General features: G+C 37.3%; 1 protein-coding gene across 1 annotated transcript; it reads right to left on the bottom strand.

The window, feature by feature from the left end:
* Positions 1 to 2,509: 2,509 nt before the first annotated feature.
* Positions 2,510 to 8,317, bottom strand: LOC147283941 (Leucine-rich receptor-like protein kinase family protein). Its single transcript, XM_086245839.1, has 3 exons — positions 7,225 to 8,317; positions 5,015 to 6,682; positions 2,510 to 3,252 (listed from the first exon to the last, which is right to left on the bottom strand). The coding sequence occupies exons 1-3, from the start codon at positions 8,144 to 8,146 to the stop codon at positions 2,675 to 2,677; spliced, it is 3,168 nt and encodes a 1,055-aa protein (XP_086101965.1). The 5' UTR covers positions 8,147 to 8,317; the 3' UTR covers positions 2,510 to 2,674.
* Positions 8,318 to 25,139: the final 16,822 nt, after the last annotated feature.

Below are 25,139 nucleotides of genomic sequence, written 5' to 3'. Positions count from 1 at the left end.
AAATTATAAAACCAATATAATGAGCAAATTTCATTTTGCACCTGACGTTTGCTCAAATTATCAAGTTGCTTTCTCAAGTTTTAATTTTGGTAATTTGAAACCTAATGTTTGAAATTAAAGACAATGTGACCTCTCAGTAAGTCTGACTTAACAGTCAGACATTAAATGCTTATGTGGCATATGTGGGACCCATATAGTTAATTGTTGATGTTTTTTTTTTTTGCCAAGAATTGTTAATGGTTAAATTGCTTCAAATAAATTTAATTGTTGACTTCTTAATAGAGGATTCAATATCTCGATCAACTATACAACAAAACAGCATTATCATCACAACCCAAGAAATCAACCACATGATCTTTTGCCTTTTCTATGCTCTTGCAAGATGAATGTTTTTAAAATTACCCTTATGATGGTTGCAAACATTGTGGGTCTCATATATGCCACATAAGCATTTAACGTAACAGTCAGACTTATTGAGGGTCACATTGTATTTAATTTTAAATCTTGGGTTTTAAATTGCCAAAATTAAAATATGAGAGAGCAACTTGACAATCTGAGCAAACTTCAGGGGTACAAAGTAAAATTTACTCTATAATTATTAGAGAAAATTACACTATCGGTCCACTTATTTATTAAGTAATTTGATATTGGTTCACGATCTTTTTTCGTTTCATATTAATTCACTTATTTTCCAAGATTTTCTAATATGATTCATTCTGTCAAATCTGCTTAGATGGCCGTTTATTTTAGGCATGTGCTGCTCACATGAGGCACTTTTGAGGGGCAAAAGTGGGCTTTCACCCATGGATCATCTTCCCTAACACCAAACCATGAACATTCTCCTCATCCAGCCAATGCCTTGTATCTTCACAGAGCAGCAAGTACCTCCCACACTTCGCAATGGAAGGATTACGAGTCGGTGCTGCCCTGACCCACCATGATCCCCTAGATCCTGCCAATCGAACCAACACTTTATTTTTTTTCCTTCTCTTTTTGAGGTATGTTTGTATTTATGAAAATCTCAATCATTCATCGGTGAAATTGCTTTTCTATTACTCGTTTGACAATTCTTAGTCTAATGAACTCGACAAGTTAATGGAACAGAAGAATTGGTAATATTCAATGACCAAGTTCTAGTCTATTGAATGGTGGGCCAAATCCCAACAATAAATTAAAAATTGAGTTAATTTGCCGCTTTAATTTATTATTTTTTGCAATGTCGGACCTTGGCATCTATTGTACTTTTCTTTAAAAATAACTCATTTTTGAGAGGGTTTTTTTTTTTTTTTTAATCTTTTTAGGCCTAAATGAAATACCAAATGGTTTTTTTTTTTTTTTTTTGTCTTTTTAGGTATTTTTCTTAGATTCTTGGCCACTTAAAAGGGCCTAAAATGGGCACCTAATCCCAATTGGTATTTCGTTTTGCCAAAAAGATAAAATAAATTTTTTTTAAAAAAACCTTTAAAATAAGGTCACGTGGGACGCACACGCTTATTTTTAACGAAAAGTGTGACGAAAAATATGCCAGGTCTGACATTGCAAAAAAATTAAATAAGTGGTGAAGTGAAAATGAGCCCAAGGGAGTAAAATTTTAATTTTTTTATTAATTACCTGTCGTCCTTGAAATTTGAATTCATGACTAGTCTCTTTGTGGGAGGAGGTCCTGAATTCAAATCTTATAAAAAAATAATTGAATAATTAAAAGAAAAAAAACACTGATAAAAGTCAAAATACATTTTGAGTCATTATAGTTTGCTTGATTTTTCACTTTCATCCCTGTAATTTTAATTTTAAAATCATATAGTTTACTTAAATTCACAAACAATCCGTTGGATCTGTCAATTTAACTAAAGGAAATACGAGGTGGCAGTGGCACCAAATTATATACATGTGTAGGGAAAATAGGCCTTTTGGTGTGGAGTGTGGACAACCAAATTATGGGAAAAAAATATATATTTGATGGCTGCTATATACACACCCATTAATTATCTTCATATGCAGGAACCGAAGAGCGGGACCCGACCTAGACCCTATCTCCAGCCAGCCCACCACGGGCAATCGAACCCCACACCATCGGCGGCTCTCCTCCCTTCTCTCTCACTCTCACTCCATCCCTCTTACTCTCACTTTCACTCTCACTCCATCTGTGAATAGTGTTCAACGCTCAATACTGTTTCTCAATAAAGTGGACCAAACTGAAATTTCTTGTAACAAGTTGGACTTAATTATCAGCTTAATTTCTAAACTGGACTTTTAAAAAAAATAACCCTTCTAAATTGAAGTGAAACTTCAGTTTTCGATTATGAACAATAAAAAAAAAAAAAGACAAAACTTAAGAAAGAATAATGATAAAATGGGAATTAGCTACACCCTTCCGGGCACTATTGTGATTTGTGGACAATTCTCTAACCGTCAAAAAGAGAAGGCAATATGAGAACACAAAGAATGACAATCCTTGTCAATTTAATATCAAACTCAAAACACAGTCAAGTAATCAATGGATGGGTTATCCCTTTACAAGAAAAATTCCACGGAAAAAATGTGAGAATTAGCCCCAAATCAGAAGGCTAGAAACCAATTAAGAAAAATAATAATAACGGGTGAAAAAAAAATAAGAAAACAATTGGGTCAAGGAACAAAAAAAAACTAATTCCAAGACGCATGTACAAAAATTTCAACTGGATACAGAACAGAGATCCTCAAAGACTTGTCTGATGTTAGGCCTCTCATTTACAGGGAGAATACACCTGAGCGATATTGCAAGCAATTCATCCATTGCATTTGAGGGTTCTTCCCCACTGGCAATGTCTCTGTCAATGCAATCCATTCCCCGTCCTTCTTGATCACATAGCCGAACCCAGTCTGTAAGGTCAACAGCCCCTGACTGGCCCGATATAATGTCACCCGCACTTCTTCTGGTTAACAATTCCATTAAAATCACCCCAAAAGCATAAACATCGGCTTTGAAAGAAGGGACTGGTTTGGCTGCAGTAGCAAGCTCTGGAGCACGGTATCCCAGAGCTCCCATATTCAAAAACTGCTCTGCAATGCCAGCTGGTGTCATCAGACGGTGAAGACTATAATCAGTAAGGCGAGCATTGTAATCAGGACCTGCCAGGAGTACATTAGTTGGCTTTAGGTTCCCATGTGGCAGGCCTCTATCATGTAGGTAGAGCAAACACCGAGCAACATCCACAGCAACTTTTAGCCTCTGGTTGAATGATAACGGGGAGTACCTCCGAGGTGTGGTCTCTGCATAACATATATATGGATAAACATTTAGAAACTACAAAAAAATCACATTGCGACTTTGACTATGTGTAGATCAAGATTGAAAAACCATGGTATCTATGAAACCCAGAATATACCGGCACACCACAGAAAATAATAATTGCTGCTTGCCAACATTATACACAGCCAAACAAGTCAGAACATGGAAATCAGGCTATGTCTGGATCATCTTATCTACGTTTCCATTTCCTATTAACCACTAGCTTTCCCCAGAACCCCACTCTCGTGAAGACCAATCTGAGGCAGAACATGTGAAAGCTAAAAGATACGGAGCATAACACACAAAACTAGTCTTCAAAGGCCTCAGTTTATTAACAAATTTTTTGTTCTTTTTAGTGTACATATGATTATCACACCCCTACACTTCCCATCATCCCATTGCAAAAGAAATACAAAACAGATAGCCTAACCATAGCAGTTCTAAAATTGCAGATAACAAAAACGGACCAGCTGCAGTTGATATATGCTTTGACAAATAGTTTGCATCACCAACTAACAAAATGTCATAATCCATTCTTTGAAAAGAAACGAACCATAGAGTAAAAAGGGATTCGGAGTGTTACCCCTTCTTTCTACTTTATGAACTCTTCCTCTTAATTCAATACAATTCCACCTTTATTTAAGCACGTGCTAAAATCTCTTCACACTGTCAATTTAAGTCCCTCTGAGCCATATCTTCATTTTAGAGTCTTTAATAACATACCAAAAGATAAATTCCCTATAAGCCCTTTCCATGATACACTGTTATAGTATTCAGTATGGTCTTTTTGTAACAATGTAGAAATTTGTTTCTGATTGATCCTTTAATATAGAGAAAATATAACAGTTAAAAGCAATGAGAAAGAATAAATAGCAGCCATATGAAAAGGCTTAAATGATGAGAACAAATTAAAACAATCATCTTGTCAGATTTATATACCTTATCCTCATAATCATCATTTTTAGCTTAATTATTCTCAGAGTCCAATTACTCCAACTCAAGGCAACTATAAGGGGGTGGGCCCATGAAGAATATTTAGCTTCAAAACCCTTACCCAAATTTGGTACCAAGCTCAACTTCCCCATGTTGATTGATGAGAATATGATTTACTTGGTATAAAAATATTAAAAATAAAGAACCTTATCCTGTCACCAGAGATCTAAACACAGCCTGACAGTTATGGAAATTTATATCCCTAAAAGATTGTCAAACATAATGTTTAATTTCCTTGACTCCATGTCCATACATGTAACCGCATGCCTTTTAATTTGAAATGTAAGTCTAAAATAGATGGAAACTGATGATGACCGAAAGAGAAGACTATAATTCAATGAACCAAAGAGCTGCAACCCATTCTCACTTGAACATGTTCATAAAAAAGAAAGAGAGTAGCATCACTCACACCTAAGTACGCGACACATATACCTTTAACATTGCTCATATATCCAGCTTACCACATAGTCAGTAGGCTAGGAAGATTGATCTATTCATTTAGTATGGTTTATTTAGTGCATGTTCTAGTACAAAACCATAAAAAATAATGGGTAGATGAGAGCAATTTGTTTTATCATAAAACTTCACATTTAAAGTAAAACTATTATAGTCCCAGCCAAAAAATAAAAGTAAAACTATTATAACCAAACCGCATTGAATAAGCTTCTCCAAAATGTAGTTTTATTATTATTATGGGAGTATTTTGTTTTACTTTTATTTGGAAAAATAAAAGGATTATAGAGCTCTTACCATACAGATGAAGGGCCAAGCTATCTCCCTGCACATAATCCGCTAAAAGAAGCCTCTCTTGTTCCCTAGGTCCCCAATAGTATGCCCGTAATGGAACAATGTTTGGATGCCTTATAGAGCCAATCCTTTTAACTTCCTTAGCAAAATCTTTCTTGTGTTTGACCAGTCCCACCCGTAACCATTTCACAGTCAACATATGTCCACTATCTAGAGTAGCTTTGTACAGAGTTCCGTGGCTGCTTCTGCCTAGAACTTCTGCAGGAGCTCGAGATAATTCCTCAGCAGTAAATTGCAATGAAGCATCCAGGAAAAACAGTTCTCCAGCTAACCTATCTGGTGAGTACACATCCAATATCACAGGTTGTTCATATGCCTCTATAAAACGAGGTGAGGAAGATAACGGGGAACTTGGGGAGGACTTCCTTCCAGATGTTGTAGGATGATTATCTACAGGATTCGTAGGAGCAGAACTAGTTGCTGCTTCCCCATGTAAAGCATGCTCACCAATTTCAGTTACAAACTCTGCCTGCCCTGATAATGACCTTGATTGTGAAGTTAGCAAGTGATCATTGGAAAAACTCAATGAAGTTGGTGGAGGCTGAACATTCGTATGGAAGTTGAAAAGTGAAGGCCGAGTAAATCTACCTATCTTAACATCCCTCCCTGTATCTTGGCCACCAAATCCACTTCTTCCATGAAATTCTTTAAGCTGTGTTTGATGATAAGCCAATAAAACAAAAACTATCATCAAAGCAACTCCAACTGAAGCAACAATGATTGCTATTCTAATATGACCCTTTGAACTATGATTTTTTCCTTGATCCGAAATACGAGTTGGAACTGAATTTGCTTCCCCACTATTCTTTGGTGATTTTAGCAAGCTATTTCCAGGATGAAATGAATTCATAGGGAATCTTTCTAAATTTCCAGGAATAGGACCAGATAGATCATTATAGGACACATTAAAACCAATTAAGCTGGATGGAAGCTTGTCCGGAATTTCACCCTCGAATTTGTTGTATGATAAATCAAGGTACTCCAACTTATTAAGTTTGCTCAATTCACTCGGTAGCTCTCCTGAAAAGTCATTCTTTGAAAGGTTTAGCAATTTGAGTTCCACCATGTTACCTATGTCTCGAGGCAAGGCACCGGATAAAGAATTATTGGAGACATCGACACTCTCAATCGGCAAATCTGGAGGTAGAGATAAAAGTTCACTTACACGTGCGCCTTGAAGAGGAATTGGCCCAGTTAAATGATTTCCAGAAAGATTTAGTCTTGTCAATGTTGTTGAAGAGAAGAAACTACCAGGAATGGACCCACTGAAACCATTTAGACTCAAGTCAACCACAGAAAGTCTAGGACAGGCCGCCAATATTGAAGGCAATGAACCAACAAATAAATTATCTCTTAGACTAAGTGTAGTTAATCTCTCAAACTGCGAAGTCAAGTTTGGAAAGCTTCCAAAAAAATTGTTTGAACCCAAATTGAGAACCTCTAAAGCAGCATCCATATTCTGCATAATGGATATGTCACCTGAGATCTTATTTCTGCTCAAATCCACCACTACACATCTTCTCAGATCCAAATTCTGCAATGTGCCTGACAAACCATTTGATGAAAGATTCAAGACTTTCAAAGTTGTAGAGTTAATTCCAAGAATGGAACCTGTACAGATAAATGAGGATAATATCAGATACTGATAATAATATCATTGAATTTAAAGTTATTTATTCGGGTAATGGAAACCACAAGATACACAACATATTCCAATAGTGTGCAATGTTAAATTCTAACTACTAAAGATAAAGGAAACTTGGTCCAGACTAAAATTGCATGCATAGTCCAAGGATGTCTGATTCCTTTGGGGACATCCAAATAATCAGAACAATAAACAGTAAACAAGATACAGGATAAAGATAGAATACATGGCTAATTTTATCATGCAGGTTGTTTCCTACCAAATCAAAGAACCGTAACAGTGTAACCATAATTCTTCAATTTGAGTAGAAAATTGTGTAGACAAAAAAGAGCTTAGGTTTGGGATCTTCACAGGGTAAACTTCAGATCTCTACCATATTTGATATATATGATGGTAAATTGTCACAGCACATGTAAGATGAACGCGTAAGAAAACATGCACAAATGTAGGCTTTAAGATTTAAAGTTCATAGAACTATGACATGAGGGAATGAAGTTAGAGTAAATACCTGTAAAACCATTGCCACTAAGATCCAATTCCTCCATTGGAATAGAACTTTCAAACAACTTCTCGGGTATTTCCCCGAACAACTGATTATTCCCGAGCCTCAAAACACGCAAATTGGGCAATGGCCCAAATGAAGGGAGCTCCCCAGTAAGCTGATTACCACTCAAATCCAAAACTTGCAAGTTCCGAAACAACCCAATTGAATCAGCCTTAAAGAAGCCACCACTCAGCTCATTTTGGCTCAAGTTCAAGTAACGCACGGTGTTGGACAAGCTGGAGACGTTCTCGGAAGCCAACGAAAGCCCTCCGAAAAACACATTGTTGCTCAAATCAACATACTCCACATTGTGCAATTGCGATAACAAATCTGCAATGTCGCCCCAGAGCTTATTGGAGTGCAAATCAAACACTTTGAGCTGGTTAAGATTCGACAACAGAGCCGGAAACCCGCCTTTGAAGAGGTTGACAGACAGGTTGAGATAATTCAAGCCCCACAGGTCGTTAAGCCGAGCCGGGATCGGGCCGTAGAAGCGGTTCCCGGATAGATCCAAGTGCTTGAGAGAGGACATTGTGCCCAGAACCGGGGGAACCCGACCCGTGAAGTCGTTGTTGGAGAGGGTGAGGTTTTGCAGTGCGGAGAGGCCAGTGAGAGTGTTGAACTTGAGCTCGCCGCCGAGGCCGAGGCGGTCGAGGGCTATGGCAACGACATTGCCGGTGGCGTCGCAGGAGATGCCGGTCCAGGGCGGGCAGGAGGTGAGGCTGGTGGGGTAGGAGAGGGTCCATGAGTCGAGGACTTTGCCGAGCGGGTCGATTTGGATCCCTTTCTTGAATTCGTATAGGGATCGGAGCTCCGCTTCGGAGGCGGAGGAGGCGGAGAGGAAAAGGAGAGAGAGGAAGTAGAGACAGAGAGTGAGACTGTTCATTGGACCCGAAACAACCCTAATCGTTCATTTGATTAAGACTTCAAGAAGACTCGGTGTGTGAGTGAGTGAGTGAGTGAGTGAGCGAGGCTCTGTGTGTGTGTGTGTGTGTGAGAGAGAGAGAGAGAGAGAGAGAGGAGGGGAGTGAGTTCTCGAAACCCTAAATTGAGAGAAAATTTTCAGACAGAGAGAGAGAGAGAGAGAGAGAGAGAGAGTATGTATGAATGAATGTGTGTGTTGGCGGAGTTGTGTGTGAGTGTGTGTAGGGTTTTTTGTTTTAAGAATTCATAAGAGGAAAATTCTTAATTCCGTTAAAAATGGCGGTTTTGGTGAGCTGGAGGGTGTTGGTTGGTGAGGGTGAGTAACTACAGTCTGTAAAGGACAAGGTTTAGTAGGCAACGACTACAAGCAGCAAAAGAGTGACACAGACAGAGAGGGAGAGAGAGATATGGCCCCACACAGCACGTGCTTTTTAACGCCGTTAACATCATGCCGTAAGACTCTCCAACTTGTCTTCTCAATTGGGTGTACTATTGGACGTTAGTTAATTTGTGGAATTTTTCTCTCTAACAAAACACAACTTAGCTACAAACTATAACCTAATCTTCTAAGACAACAAAGATCCCTAGGAGTAGAAATTAAGAGTAAAGACAACAGTCCGACCAAGGTTCTGATCCCAAAGTTAAGACGCATGTAGATAAGGTTGGGTTTTTTTTAACGCAAAACCCATCTCAACTGATCGATTCAGTGGTTATTGGTTGAAAATCAGTTTCGGTGGTTTTACCGAACTGTGGCACCCCCGTCGGCGTCGGAAACAGCTTGGACGTCGTCCCCCTTAAAATACCAAAACTCCGAACTGCCACCAACACTCACCGAGCCTAACCGAACTCGAAAAGTTGGTAACCACTCGAATTCGGATCAGTAGCGGACATTTTGTGCTCCTCTGTTGTTGTCAGTTTCAGTTGTTGGTAAGGGTTGTTCGGGTCAATTACCGACACCGACCCACCCCTACATGTAGAATATATCCCACATCGGAAAGAAATACATAACGAATTAAGTTGGTCTCGCGAATAATATTCTTGACTTGTACTTCCTTTATACGTGCACATAAGAAGTGAATATTTTTCACATAGACCTTAGACCTCATATGCCACGATGTGAAAGATGCACTCCTCCAATAATACAATCGATTTCAAAATTCGAGTCATCTTTCTTTTGGATCTTCTTGTATATATATTGATTAGTCCAAAGTAGACTTTCTCCAATTGCATTACCTTTCACAACTAAACTAGAGGCAAAATCAATTTTTTTAACACGTGTAAATAATAAGGAAACTCTCATTATTTTGAATAATTAATGAAACATATATCAATGTTCATATAAGAGTGCACAGACCCATTTGCCTCAAATTTTCTGCGACCACGTGTCGATTAAGCCGAGAATCAAGGAAACTGCATTATTCTTATGTGCGGTTTTTATTTTTTATTATTATTTTTTTTTTATATTGAAATTCCATTAGATCAAAGTAAATTTACAATACAAAGGCTTTATAAGGTAGGATGTGAAATCGGGCTTTGTATTTTCTTGATATTAGTCAAAAAACTATACAGTCTAGTTCCACAATCCTCTCTCATTAGGCCCATCCATAGTCCATAGACCAAATACATGACCCAATAGAAGGCCTAATTAGGGATGGGCATTTGACCTCGTGGGCAGATACCCGCAACTCCAAACCCATCTCATTTAAATTTTGATATACACATACCCATGTCATACCCATTAGTATTTTCATGGGTATTATACATACCCGCCCCACCAGATTAATGGGTTACCCAAACCTAACCCATTAACCCACAAATTTTTTTTTTCATAAAATATAATTCTAATCTAATAATTCAATTTTTAGAAGGAAACACTTTATTATTTCATTATCTCTCTGGTATTTTTTCTTCCTCTGCTAGCTTTCAAGGCTTTATATTAATCTCAGTAAGATCAATTTTCTACTTTCTATATGGCTAGCTTTGAAAAATTTTCAAAGATCATGCACGGAAAATTTTCAAAAATTAAAATTATTTATTTTGCAACTTTTCCATCCATCTCATATCTCATATATCTTGTTAGTTAAACTGAAAAACAAAAACAGTATAAGACTAACTGGTTCTAATCAAGGTCATTAGTAATTCTGTGTTCATCCAATCATAATTGTAAAATCATTTCTTGAACCATAAATTTCTAAATCATTATTCGAAATAAAAAAAAAATTTGTAAGTACTCACTCATATCTTTCTCTGTCCATCAATATCTTGGCCTTGTCCTCAGGGTCCTTCACCACTATGTCATCCTTGCCATACTTGTCTACCGAGCTGCTCTCTTCATTAATCCTATATCTCTAATCTCAATCACAAAGTGTGATGTTCTCAATTCATTCTCATCATCAATGCAAGACTGCAAAGGGCCTGCAACAATTCAAACAATATGACTTAAAATTTGAATGTGAATGTGCCATTGCCACTAGTAGAACATGAACACGAACGTCGAGCAAGCGAGCAAGAGAGAGAGGAGAGAGAGAGAGAGAGAGAGAGAGAGAGAGAGAGAGTGTGTGTGTGTGTGTGTGTGTTCACAAATAAGCCCTAATTTGTGATCTTCGATTAGGAATATAGCAGACTATGCCAAGCAAAGTGACCTCTGTGTTTTGATTTTTTTTTTTTTGTATATTTGGATACCCATGGGTATTACCCAAACCCACCTTATCTCTATATGGGTTTTATAAAAATCCCTATACCCAGCCCAAACCCATCCCCTAATGAAATAGGTGTTGCGGGTACCCACACCCATGGGTCAAATGGCCAATCCTAGACCCAATAGAGCACATGGCCCAAATTAACAACCGAAAAAACCCTAATCCTAAACAACGGAGCATTAGCCAGCCCCACAAAACTCCAAAACCAATAATCAAATCGGATCAACCTAGAGATGCAGAACCAAACTACAAGAGAAACTCCACAAAAGAAAAGATAACACCTCCATAATCAAACACAGCAACACCGTTGAGAAACTGTAGCCACCACTCGAAGAAAAACTGTGAACAAGACAAACCTACAACAAGATAAACCAAGAAAAACCTAAAACGGATTGTTGAAGGAGGTGGTGCGCGCACTCGAGTCGAAACGACTCTACACACATTCTGATTGATACGCAACACGCGTTTAGGAAAAACCATTGCAGAGGCCCAATCATGATGCTGAATCAAAAAAGAGGAAGGAGCAACAAAGTAGGGGAAGGCATAGATGGAGAGAATATAGAGCATAGGGAAATAAGGAAGCAGAGGAGAAGGTGAACAAGGGAAAATCGAATGAAGAACATAGCTCAGGGGAGCACCCATTTCAGGTGAGATCGCACCACCGACTCTTAAAGCGGAGGAGAGAGAACAAAGCACAAGTTGTGTTTTTGAAGATTTTGTATGTGTCCTTCTTGTGCGTTAGGCGTGCAAATACACGGTCGTGGGCCGTTGTATAATTTGGTCAAGTTGCACTGAATCTGACTTTCAGTCAGGTGATCATGGACCACGAAACAACTCTCGATCGGTTGCAAAGTTCTATTGCCTTGGCTGCAAGCTAGGACTTAGGGTAGTGTGGCCGTGGTTGGTGTGATGGTTATACAATGAGTGAATGTGAATGTGCGGGTAATGGGTGTGAAATCAAAATAGAGCAAATAACAATTAACTGGAAACAAAAAAAAAAAAAACAAAGACAATCTTCGGTATTAAATAAAATTATACGAGTATGAACAGTAAAACACATAATCTAACACTATTCTAAACTACGAAAGCAATAAACCTAATTTATATGTGGAAAATAAAGAAAGAGAAATAAAACCTAAACTAACAATATGCGAATCAAAAGAACATACTCACATTATTTCTAACAAAAACTGAAGAACACAAAGGTTTTGATCCTAAAATCCTGAGAGAAACCATGAGAGTAGTGGTAAAACCCTAATAGGTGCCTTAGATCCCAAGAGTCATGATCTTCTGAGAAGTCAGAACTGGCAAGGATCTTGAAGAGTTATGACTCTTGATCTTCCAGGATTCCTCGGTTGCTTGTCCAAGTGGGACTTGTCTTCTTAGGCTTAATCCACTTCTTTATTATTTCTAGGCTTGGCCCAATTTTTCTCGACCCATCTTATTTCAATCGATTCTCCATAACTAACTAGGCCCTACTCTGTGGTGGCCCAATTCATCATTTCCCCACATTTGGATCCAATTATGTTGATCCAAAAAATCAGGCCCAAACACCCATCAAAATGAATTTCAACAAAATGCGACTTAGGAGGGCGCCATTGGACTTAGCGAGAACACCAAGATAGGACTGAGGCCCATAAGTGGCTACTGTTGAGCTTAATATATATATATATATATATATTATATCCTTAAAATCTTATATATATTTTAGTCCTTGTGTTTTAAAAATTTTAGTATTTTAATTTTTATTTTAATTATCTAGTTATTTATTAGGTTGTATTAGTTTTTATCTTATTTTTTAGATTTTATTAAGTTTTATTAATTAGTTTATTTTTTATTTTGTAGAATTTTATTTTGAAAAAGCCCAAAAATAGAATAAGAGAGAAGAGAAGAAGAATGCCCAAAAAAAATTAAAGAAGAAGAGGAGAAGCCCAGCAGCAGCCCAGCCTGTGGAAGTCAAAAAGACACAGCAGGCCCAAGCCCACATCGCTGGGAGCCGAATGGTCACAAAGGCTGGGAAGCTTCCCAGCTTCTTCCGCCTCTCTCTCCCTCTATTTCCACGCAGTAACACGTGTCCCCAACTGTTCCGGGTGCTAGGAGCCAAGCCGCGCGCCTCTCTTTTACCTCTCTCTACTTTTCCGTCTGAGCCAGCCACTTAAGTTCTGAAGCCAAGCCGACTGCCAGCCTTAATTTCCTCTACTGGACCACTCATGCATCGCCACGTGGCAATTGTGGCAGCTGGTTGCAGTTTTCTCCAGCCTTTCTCTCTGTGCTAATCCCTTCTCTCTCTTTATTTGTTGGCCCATACACACCTTGCCACATATATGTCCATTCCTTTAAGATATTTTGTGTGCACCTTCCTAGCAATTTCATTCATCCTATTGTATCCTTGCCTATAAAAGGCAGCCCCCACCCTTCCTTTAGGAACTTTTTTTTTATTCTAGCTTTTATTTTCTATTTTGGTGAAGAATTATCCACCTCTTTGGGGGTGGAATTTATAGGAAAATTGTGAGAGTTTTATTTATGTCTTTTATTTTGTAGCACTTTAAATTATGCTTTTATTTAATATCTTCTTTTTCTCTTGTCATTTCATTTTTGTGCTCTCCTTTCTTTTATTTCTTGCAATTTAGTTTTATGTTTTGATAACCATGAGTGTTCACTAAACCCTCTTACCAAGGTAAGGGGAAGCACCGAACATTCTCTTGTTGATTTTTAGTTAATTTCTCATGTCCTAGTTCTTAAAAGTGCAAAGATCTTTGTTTATAAAAATGAAAAGAGCAAGCTTTCACCCATGATGTCATGTATCATGGGTAGTTAAAAGCATATTTTCCACATCTATACTTGGTTGTTAAAGTTTAATGAAATTTTCTTTGATCTCTAGTTGTTACTAAAATTTGGTTTTACTTGGGATGCTTAGAGGTAGTACCTTTAAACAAAAACAAGATCTACCATAGAAAATCATTTCTTTTGTACTTCAAATATAAATACTTTTGGTGAGGGCATCAAGTTGAGTCTTAGGTGCCTTCCTTTCTATGGGAAATTACTAGAAGTTTACTAGGTTTGCATATGGTGGTGTGGATCCTAGACCTTGGTTCCATACCAATTTCTAGATCTTTCCACCTATATTTACCATTTTATTTTGTTGTTATTTAGTTTCCTTTAGAAAAACTCAAAAAATCTTTCAAGCTAGGTTAGTGATAAATTAACTAAAATTCTAAATTAGTGTATCTCTTTTGCAACACTCTTAGGGGTTCAACCTCGTTAATTATATGACCCATATACAAGTCTCGTATACTTGCTATTAAAAAAATAAACAAATAACATTTACAACAGCCACCAAACAAATGGAATCAAATATAAAATTTGTTGGCATCTGAATATAACCATAATAGGATGATATTGACCTTGACAAAAAAGTACATATTTCGATGTTCTCAAAATTTGTATATCTCGTACAAAGATAGAATTAGGAGTAATTAGTATTTTTTTTTTCCTAACAAAACACAACGTACCTACAAAGTACAAACTATAGCCTAATCCTCTAAGACAACCAAGATCCCTATGAGTCAAAATTAAGAAAAAAATACAACATTTGAATTAAGCTAGGTTCTTCTCCCAAAGTCAAGATACATTATAGAGTATATCCCACATCGAGAAGGAATCCATAATGAATTAAGTTGGTCTTTATCTCGTAATAAGCATGCTTGAGCTCTAATTCCTTTATATATATATGGCCAAATAAGAAGTGAATATTTTTCATATAGATCTTAGGCTTCAGACACCGAGAAAGATGCACTAATAATTCAATAAATCGCCAATTTTAAGCCACCTTTCTTTTGATTCTTCTTGTATATGTATTGATTATTCCCAATTATACTATGTCAAAGTGTATAACCTTTCAAAATGGAGATAAAGGGGAAAAAAAAAATCTTAAAACTTATAAAATATATAACAAGGAAACTCTCATATATAATTGTGAATAATTAATGAAACTTAAAGCACGGGCATATCAGGGTGCATAGATGATAGACCCATGAAATTGAATGTCAAAAAAATGCAGCTTAGGAGGGCAAATTTGGACTTGGTGAGAACACCAAGATGAGATTGGAGATTAAATAGGTCGAGTTAGGAATGACTAATTTCCAGCATAAGTATGAAATGATAAGATACGAGTATGAACCACTAATACGAACTGCAATTAATGGTTACACGAAACCAATATAGAACTCACATGTACAAATAAATTTTATATATATGAGAGATGTGATAAAAAAAAAATATAATAAGTCAATATAGTACTTGTAAAATTATTAACTATTAAATAATTAATAAATATGTCATATTCTCTCAATAATAAGGGTGTAAAGAGCCAAGTCAAGTGTGTTGGAAATATGGAAGTATTTTACTGTTGCTTTCTAGTTGTTGTCTTGGAACTATCAGTTCTACTTATTATGGCCGTTTTCTCTTTATTGAGTAGCTAGTGTCTGTTGGTCTTTCACCTTCTGTTTTTGGTGTTTGTACGAGTTTAAGTAGCAGAGCATCTGGTTGTGTTCTAGTATGAATAATATTCCTATTCTTCTTTTCTCACATGGTATCAGAGCCTAATCAGTTAGTCCGGGCTCCTTACTAAAATCCCTCAATGGGTGATCAAAAACACCCACCAATTCCACCAACTCCTGCTACAAATGTTACCTCTAAACCTGAAGGTAATCCAAGCTTACGTCTGTGCTCTGTTCTTCTCAACGGGCTCAACTTTATTCCCTAGTCAAGAGCAGTTACCTTGGCGCTTGGAGGAAGGTCGAAACTTGGGTATATCAATGGAAAATTTTCTGATCCTGGTGACGATGATCCAAAGTATGAAGATTGGCTCTCTAAGGACCAGCTTGTTATGTCATGGATCTTAAACTCGATGGAACCTCAAATCGCAGAAATTTTCAGTTTTTCATATTCAGCTTTTCATTTATAGGAATCAGCCAAAGAGATGTATGGGCATCAAAATAACGCTGCTCATGTCTTCCAATTACATAGAGATATCGCTGCCACCTCTCAGCAAGGAAAACCCTTCATTGAACACCTGGGAAAAATAAGAAGTATGTGGAATGAATTTGCGTTGTATCGCCCTCATACGACAGACACAAAAACCTTGCTACAAAGGACTGAGGAAGACAAGATCTTTCAACTACGTGCAAGCCTTGACCCTAACTATGAAGACTTGCAAAGTCACATCCTCCTAAGCACTGAACTACCATCCTTTGCTAATGTATGCACTGCCATTTAGTGTGAAGAAGTTCGAAGGAAGGTCATGAATCCTGAAGCAAAGCCTCATTCTGATCCATCTGAGACACAAGCCTTCTTTGTTGACAAAAGGAAAGGTGAAAATCATTCCTTTAACGAAAGAAAAAGCTATGTTAGCTGCACTCATTGTGGTCGACCTCGGCACAGCAAAGACAAGTGTTGGGTTCTTCACCCACATTTGAAACCACCTAAATTTTCCAAAACCAACAAAGCTTCGGGTAACATAGTCACTAGCACTCACACTAACGCTTCAAGTCAAGAGTCCAACAATGGACCTGCTACTCACACCACTTCGAGCTCATCTGCGTTGATAAACCAAATCACTGATTTAATTAATCAGCTTGGAAAAACTAAAGTGCCTGTTACTGCATCCTCCACTTCAGGTATTACCCAAACCTTATCGACTGCTTTGTGTTCTCTTAACTCGAAATCCAATGTATAGGTTGTTGATTCTGGTGCCACAGACCACATGGAAAATAACAAAACTCTTTTACATGATTATCACGTGTCCAGCAAGGCTCAGACTGTCTCAGTAGCTAATGGAACCTCAGTCCCAATTCTTGGCAGTGGAAAATTGAACTTTCTTGGTTCCAATATTGAGTCATCTGCTCTCTACATTCCCTCATTCCCTCATTCCCTCTCCAACTATTATCGGTTGGGAAATTAATCAATACACTAAACTGCAATATGCTATTTACCCCTTGCTCTGTGCACTTTCAGGATCGACTCACAGGGAAGAAGATTACTGAAGGTACCTTTGTAAACAGGCTGTACCTACTGCATCAACCACTTTTTGCGAACTGCAAGGTGTTTCAGTCAAGTTTTTTGGTCAATAGTAATCTGTGGCATCAGAGGCTTGGACATCCTTCGCACCAAACTTTGAGAAGACTTGTTCCTCTTACAACCAATGATGTCAAAATCTGTGAAGTGTGTCAATTTTTCAAACAGTCACGCATTCCTTTTGTTTCATCTTTATCTAAGTCAAGTAAACCTTTTGAGTTAGTTCATTCGGACTTGTGAGGACCTGCTCCCATTGATTCTATTGATGGTTTATTTTATCACTTTTGTTGACGACTGGTCTCAGGCCACTTGGCTGTACTTATTGAAATCCAAGACTGAAGTTTTTGAAGTTTTTAAAAGCTTTCATAATCTGGTTGTTAATCAATTCGACACTACAATTAAAGTCTTTCGCTCTGATAATGGCACTGAATTTACAAATAGTGCTTTCTCAAGGTATTTGAATGATCTTGGCGTTCTTCATAAAACTAGTTGTGTTGGCACTCCCCAACAAAACGGGGTTGCCGGGAGAAAGAATTGTGATCTGCACCCGGTCTCTAATGCTTCAGATGAATATCCCGAAACCATATTGATCCTATGGGGTTCTCACCGCTGCATATTGAATCAATAGACTCCCCACTCGAATACTTGATGGAAAGTCTCCAATGGAAGTCCTCAAATTTCAAAAAATTGATATCTCACACTTGAGAGTGTTTGGGTGCGTATGTTTTGCCCATGTCCAGGCCCCCCATCGTGACAAACTAGAGTTGCGGGCCCTCAAGTGCGTTTTTCTTAGGTATTCTTCCACCAAAAAAGGCTACAAGTGCTACCATCCTTCATCCAAAAGAGTGGTTATTTCAAGAGATGTCCGTTTTGACGAAACTGTCGCTTATTTTGAGAGACATGCTGGTGATGGTTGCCAGGGGGAGCATATGTCTGATTTCTTCCTTCTTCCCATAAGTTAAGAGTTTGTTTTTCTTCTGAATGGTGTAGATGAAGCTTCAGAATTGGAAACAGACACTCTACAAACTACTCCATCACCATCTGATCCTCTTACTACAAGCTCCATATCAAGCAATCCTCATCATGAAGGTTTTATTCCTAGAAGGTCTTCTAGAGTGCGGCAACCTTCTGTCAAACTTCGTGATTTTGTCACCAACTGCTCAACTTCATTATATTCTATTCAAGACCATTTAAATTATGGAAACTTAGCTTCCTCTCATTCAGCTTACTTGAGTAAGATTTCACAAATTCCAAAGCCCAAAACCTTTCAAGAAGCTTCCTCTGAAGGTGTTTGGAGACAAGTCATGCAAGAAAAACTTCAAGCCCTTGATGCCAATCACACTTGGACCATTGTGCAGCTACCCGAAGGGAAGAGACCAGTTGGATGCAAATGGATCTACAAGGTAAACTACCACAGTGATGGATCACTAGAGAGATATAAGGCTCGTCTGATTGCCAGGGGTTCACACAGACCTATGGAATAGATTACAAGGAAACGTTCGCTCCAGTTGTAAAGATGGGCACAGTGAGGGTCCTTTTATCCATTGCAGTTAACCATGACTGGCCGTTGTTTCAAATGGATGTTAAAAATGCATTTTTGCACGGAAAACTGGAAGAAGAAGTGTACATGTGTCTCCCACCTGGCCATCCACAAGAATCTCAAAAGAATTTGGTCTGTAAACTAAGTAAGGCTCTCTATGGACTTAAACAGTCACCCCGAACTTGGTATGCCAAGCTCAGCTCTACTCTCATGAGTTCGAGCTTCACAAGAAGCAATGTGGACTCATCTTTATTTGTGAAAAAGACTCCTTCATGCACCACTGTGGTACTCATCTATGTCAACGACATTGTCATTACTAGGAGTGACTTGACCGAGATTAACAATCTGAAATCTCTCTTTCACAAACAATTCGCCATCAAAGATCTGGGTGTTCTGAAGTACTTTATTGGAATTGAAGTGGCTTACTTCAAAACAAAAGGGTTGTTTCTCAACCAACGAAAATACACATTGGATTTGTTAGCAGACACAGGGAAGCTTGGCACAAAACCTGTTGCCAACCCAATTGAGAATGGTGTAAAGCTTGTCGACGAGGGAGAGTTCCTTACTACTGTTGATATTGGTCAATATCAAAGGCTGGTGTGGCATTTGATCTATCTTACGATTACGCGACCAAACATCGCCTATGCTGTTAGCCTTGTGAGCCAATTTATGCACCAGCCAAGAGCTAACCATATGATAGCGGTCCATCGAATCCTCCAATATTTAAAAGGCTCTCCTGGAAGAGGCATGTTAATGAAGAACAATGGTCATATAAACCTCATTGATTACTGTGATGCAAGTTGGGCTGGATGTCCAATTGACAGAAAATCCACAACTAGGTACTGCACTTTCATTAGAGAACATCTAGTTACATGGAAGAGCCAAAAGCAACGAGTGACAACATGTTCTAGCGCTGAGGCTGAATATAGAGCAATGGCTGCTACTACTAGAGAATTATTTGGCTTTGTGCTTTGCTTTGTGATTTGGGGTTTGCACATACCCAACCAACAGAGATGTTCTGTGATAATCAAGCAGTCATTCAATTGCATCAAATCCCGTGTTTCATGAACGAACAAAACATATCGAAGTTGACTGTCATGTGGTTCGAGAGAAAATACGAGACAAACTTATCCAAACTCCTTATGTTCGAAGTGCAGATCAGTTAGCCAACATGTTCACAAAAGGCCTACCTTCCCCACGCTTCCAAGAAATTCTGTCCAAGCTTGGCTCCCTTGACATCCTCGCCTAAGCTTGAGGGGGAGTGTTGGAAATATGGAAGTATTTTACTGCTGCTTTCTAGCTGTTGTCTTGGAACTATCAATTCTACTTTTTATGGTCGTTTTCTCTTTATTGTGTAGTTAGTGTATGTTGGTCTTTCATCTTCTATTTTTGGTGTTTATACGAGTTTAAGTAGCAGAGCATCTGGTTGTGTGCTGGTATGAATAATATTCCTATTCTTTTTTTCTCACAAAGTGTATATCAAGGTGCTCAAGTTTGGCTCGAATAATATATATCAAGTGTGAATAAAACTTGAAAAGCTATGTTCAAACTCGACTTAGATGTTTTCTTCCAAGTTTGAGCCTGGTTAAACTCGGCTCGTTTATGGAATGTGCTCGAATTTAAGTTTGGCTTGATCAACTTATCTTAATTAATGAATAATAATGAGGGCCATATAAATTAATAAAAGAACACAATCAAGAAATCAAAACAAAAAATTAATATTTAATGTTTGATAAGGACATGTCTAACTACACTTGGAAAACATAAATATAATGCTTTGGAATAAGTACATGTCCAACATAAAATTCACAAAGAAAACCATAGATGTCAATGATTATTTGGTTTAGTGGTAGCACATAGTCTCCTATTTGTGGGAGGAGATCATTAGTTCAAATTTTATGGATGCTAGTTGTTGATAATAAAAAAGAAAACCACAAACATCAACGTTTGTGCTTGTTATTTAAAGAATAATGCTAGAGATTATAATGTGATAGTATTTCATACATCCATATCTAAGTACATTAAATGAATTTTGAATTATTATATGGGTGGCAACTTAAATGATTCTTTTCTCATTTGAAAGGGGATTTAATAATTTTATTATCAATTAGCTATTTTTATTTTTCAAGAAGTCTCAAGTTTGAATTTGAAGAAAGAAAGAAAGAGAGAGAGAGAGAGAGAGAGAGAGAGAGAGAGAGAGAGAGAGAGAGAGAGAGAGAGAGAGAGTTGTTTTCCTCTTAGGTGTTGCTTGGTATGGACAGAAGTCAACCGTCAATGCTTGATCTTGATACAAGTCAACCTCGCAACTTGATATATATGAACATAAGTTGATTGACACTGCTTGGTTTGGACAAAAATTGATTGCCGCTACTTGGTCCAGATGAATGTCGATCGCATGATCTTTAATTTGGCACTTGTCAAGTTGAACATTTGAGATACCTATGCTCCAACGTACTTGATCAGGGGGAGTGTTGGAAAGTTGACGAACCAATAATTGATCTATGATTTTATGGGATTATGAGTTGATTAGAATTTGATTATGTAATTTTAAATTTTTTTTTATTGAAAAATATTTTATTGAAGAAAACTATATAGAGTACTATCAAATTGAAGCTGTTGTTGAAGCCATACCCGGCCCCAACCAACTAATAAGATCTACACAATATAAAACAAAATAATTAAAAGCATATGTCGTCCCATTACAATCATAGACACATAATTACAACAAACCTCAAACAATTGAATCCAAAATTCTCTTAACCTCCTCCAAAAGGTGCACATGATCATGGACTAAATCATCTCTCATCTTCTGAAATTGAATGAAATCCAAGATAATAGAAGAAAACTCAGCACCCAAAACAATCATTGATCTACTATTCAAAATCTATTATAATTTTTAACTCATTTCCTCACCCTCACCTTGATTAGTGGAGAATTTATTCCGAATTAGTAGATGGTGAGGAAATGAGTTAAAAATTATAATAGATCAATGATTTGATTTTCTCTAATATAACAAAAATATTTCAATTTAATTTAAGAAGAGTACCACTATATATACTATTAGTCAACTTAATTTACATATAATGCACCACATGATAGTTGCATGTCTCCTGTTAATTTCAATTTAATTTAAGGAGAGCGCTATATGCAGTATTAGTCAACTTAGTTTACATATAATGCACCACACGATAGTTACATATCTTCTCTAGCTCCTTCAATCTCTCTAATTGTTTTCTCCTTTGATTTATATGTTTATACTTTATTTAGATATCAATCTCTTGTATAAATATAGGAGACTTTGCACCGAATAAAATTCCAATTTGAAAATTGTATCATGCACTATCCCGAAAGTTTTTTTGAACTCATGTAGAAAGAGTACTGCAGAAAAAAAAATCTAAAAATCTTTTGTGATGTGTTTGCAATCTTTTGCTTAGAGTTGTGGCCACTGTGGATTGATAGGATTCTTCAATATTCTAGTACTAATTTGTCCGAAAGCTTAACAAATATTGTTTTATTTTTCTATTTTGGTCAAGTATTGTTTAATTTGGACAGCTACTTTTTGGCTGTACAGTTCAAACATGGATAGATTAAGATCAAATAGTGGGTGACCACCAACGTTTAACCCCTCCCTTATTTAATTATGGTGATGTTTAGGTTTTGTAAAGTGTCCTTATAAAATCTTCTTTTAATGGGCAAGCACACAATCAATTTCGTGATGCTCTTGTTGGTATAAAAAACTATAGCCAATTAACCTCTTGTCTCCTGTCTTACCTATAGCCAATTAATTTCGTGATGCTCTTGTTGGTATCAAAACTGTAGCCAATTAACCTCTTGTCTCTTGTCTTACCTATATAGCCAATTTCGCCAATGAACCATATAATTATTGTTGATAAATTGACAAATATATAAATTGATCTAGTCAATGTGCATAAATTGGCCTAAGTAAAATTATGTAAACACACGTCTGAAAAAAAAAAAAAAAAAAAAAAAAAAAAAAAAAAAGAGATACTCCTTTTTTTGGGTAAAGAAAACAAGGTACTCCTTTATTGGCAAATAAAGGTTGCTTTTAAACAAAATAAAAAAGTCAAATGATTGGATAAGATAAAAACAAGGGTCATTTGGATATTAGTCTATTAAATTGGTTTTCTTTTAGAATCTAAAACCATTACTTTTTTTTTTTTTTTTTAATAGCTAAAACTCATATTCAAAATAGTAAATTAGATTTGTACTACCAAATCACTAATATCATTAGCAATAAATACATTAACTTACTAACTTGACTCCACATATGCAGCTTCTGCATTTTGCAGATGCAGCTCTACGCATGCCACACCTCAACTCATACTAATTTAATTATATTGAGTTAAAGTGTGAATCATATCTTAATTAAATGAAAATATTATTTCCAAAATCAAGATACAATTGAAAAATAAATAAAATCCGAAAATAACTAATAGGCAAACACTTATATTTATTTCACTGTACATAATTTACAAAAACTACCCTCTGGTAGTCTTTTATTCTAGCAAGCCTGTGTAATAAAGTACACAAAACAGCTTTATACATTTACACATTTTATCCTCATGTTTCAGAAATTTTAAGGTTTCATTTCAGTACCTGCAAAATCTATAAAGGGGTGAGTAACCTTAGCTCAGTAGAGAATTTTCTTCTCATAAACAATTGACTAGAGTAAAATAAGTGATATGCAACACATTATGACATAATAAAAATAAGAGTAAATTACAATTTAGTACCTCAACTTTACATGTTGTTTCAATTTAGTATCCTAATTTTGAAAACTTGCAAAAAAGTACCTCAACTTTCATTTTGTATCAAAATAGTACCTTCGTTAGTTTTTCTGTCAAATAAATCGTTATATGCTGACGTGGCTGGGTATTTTCGTCTTTTTTTGTACATTTAAAAGTAATAATATTTTTAAAAACTTTTGAATAAAAAAAATTTGAGGGGAGATGGCAGGGAGGGTCGGGGTTGGGTAAAAGGGGGAGTGAAGGGGGTGGGTCGGGGAGGGGTTGGGTTGGGTTGGGTTGGGGGGAGAGAGGCAGGGGGGTGCGACGGGGGGGAGAGGGGGAAGGATGGGTGGGGGCGGGCTGTCGGGGCTGAGGGAGGTGGGGCGAGGCTGGGTGAGGGGGAGGGAGGCAAGGCCAAGAGTGGCATGGGAAGTCAGCTTTGGGCAGTGTCGCCGAAGGTGGAGGTGGGGGTAGGGTGATCTGCGTTGGGACTGGGTCTGGGGAGGGAGTGGCTGCTGGAGGGAGGGGCTGGGTAGGGGGTGGGTCGGGCAGGGAGAGGGGAGGGCTGGGGGCGAGCTGGGGAGGGGAGGGGAAGGGATGGGTGCAGGCTGGGAGGGGAGGGGCGGGAAGAGGAGGGCTGGGTGGGGGCTAGGAGAGGAGGGGAGGGGAGAGGAGGGGGACGGGGCTGAGATTGGGTGGGGTGGGGGGACGGGGTTGGGAATGGGGATGGGCTGCGTGGGGCATGGTTGGGAAGGAGGAGGGGGAAAAAAAAATTTTAAGAAATTTTGTTATTTTAATTATTTTAAGAAATTTTTTTAGGTAATTTTTTTATTTAAAAGTTTTAAAAATATTATTATTTTTTAAGTATGGATAAAAAGACGATAATACTCATGCCACATCAGTAGATAACGGTTTATTTAACAGAAAAACTAACGGAGGTACTATTTTGACACAAAATGAAAGTTGAGGTATTTTTTTGCAAGTTTTTAAAATTGAGGTACTAAGTTGAAACAATATGTAAAGTTAAGGTACTAAATTATAATTTATTCTAAAAATAAATAATGTTTGATGTAATGTCAACTACACTATTTCTATTCTCGTTAACCTATATATTAAACACATAAACTGCACGTGTCATACCGTGCATTTTACCATTGTGGTGTCGAATGTTTCAATATATAGACTAACACCTAAAATGTCATCAACCTAAATTTCTCTTTTTGCTAGTCATCTTGTCAAACTCTCTGTCGTCAGTCCCGAATTACCCGATAAGAACCTTGTGCACACTGAACTAACCTGAGATATGGTACCTACTGAAAGTTTAAACTCAACTACGCAAAGATTTCCAATAATCCCATAATTTCTTTTCCTAATCAATCTCTCACAACAACTTTCGTACTTATGTTCATGCTCAAATGGAAATAATATAATAAAATTTAATCGAATATAATTCACATAATATCACACAAAGATAATTTTTTCACAAACTTTAATAAAGTCAAAATTTCAATCGCAGAAGTTTCTCAATTATTCTCTACCTTGATTCCAAGCTAGCTAGTGCTTAAATTCTTTTCCCGAGCTTCTAGCAATACTTCCGAGTCTAACTCGAATGTACAAGTGCATAAAAAAATATAGAAAATATCAATTAGATTATATTTTATTTATTTTTACTCTCCAAAAAGAGATAGTGTAATTCACACACATAGCTACAGGTCTCTGATTGTCTCGAAACCAATTCCATTGGATTCGAAACAAAAAACAGAGTGAGAATATGTCAAAAAACTAGTCGAAAAGTGACTGGAAACAACCCCACGCACCGCCACTCTTTGGTAATGTGAGTGGGCAACAACAGTGTTACTGTTCTTCATCTTCTTCAAAAAAGAAATTGCAGAT

Source organism: Dryas octopetala, chromosome 5, assembly GCF_963921425.1.
Source record: "Dryas octopetala chromosome 5, drDryOcto1.1, whole genome shotgun sequence".
Lineage (NCBI taxonomy): Eukaryota > Viridiplantae > Streptophyta > Magnoliopsida > Rosales > Rosaceae > Dryas > Dryas octopetala.
This window is presented reverse-complemented; position numbering and strand designations above follow the sequence as displayed.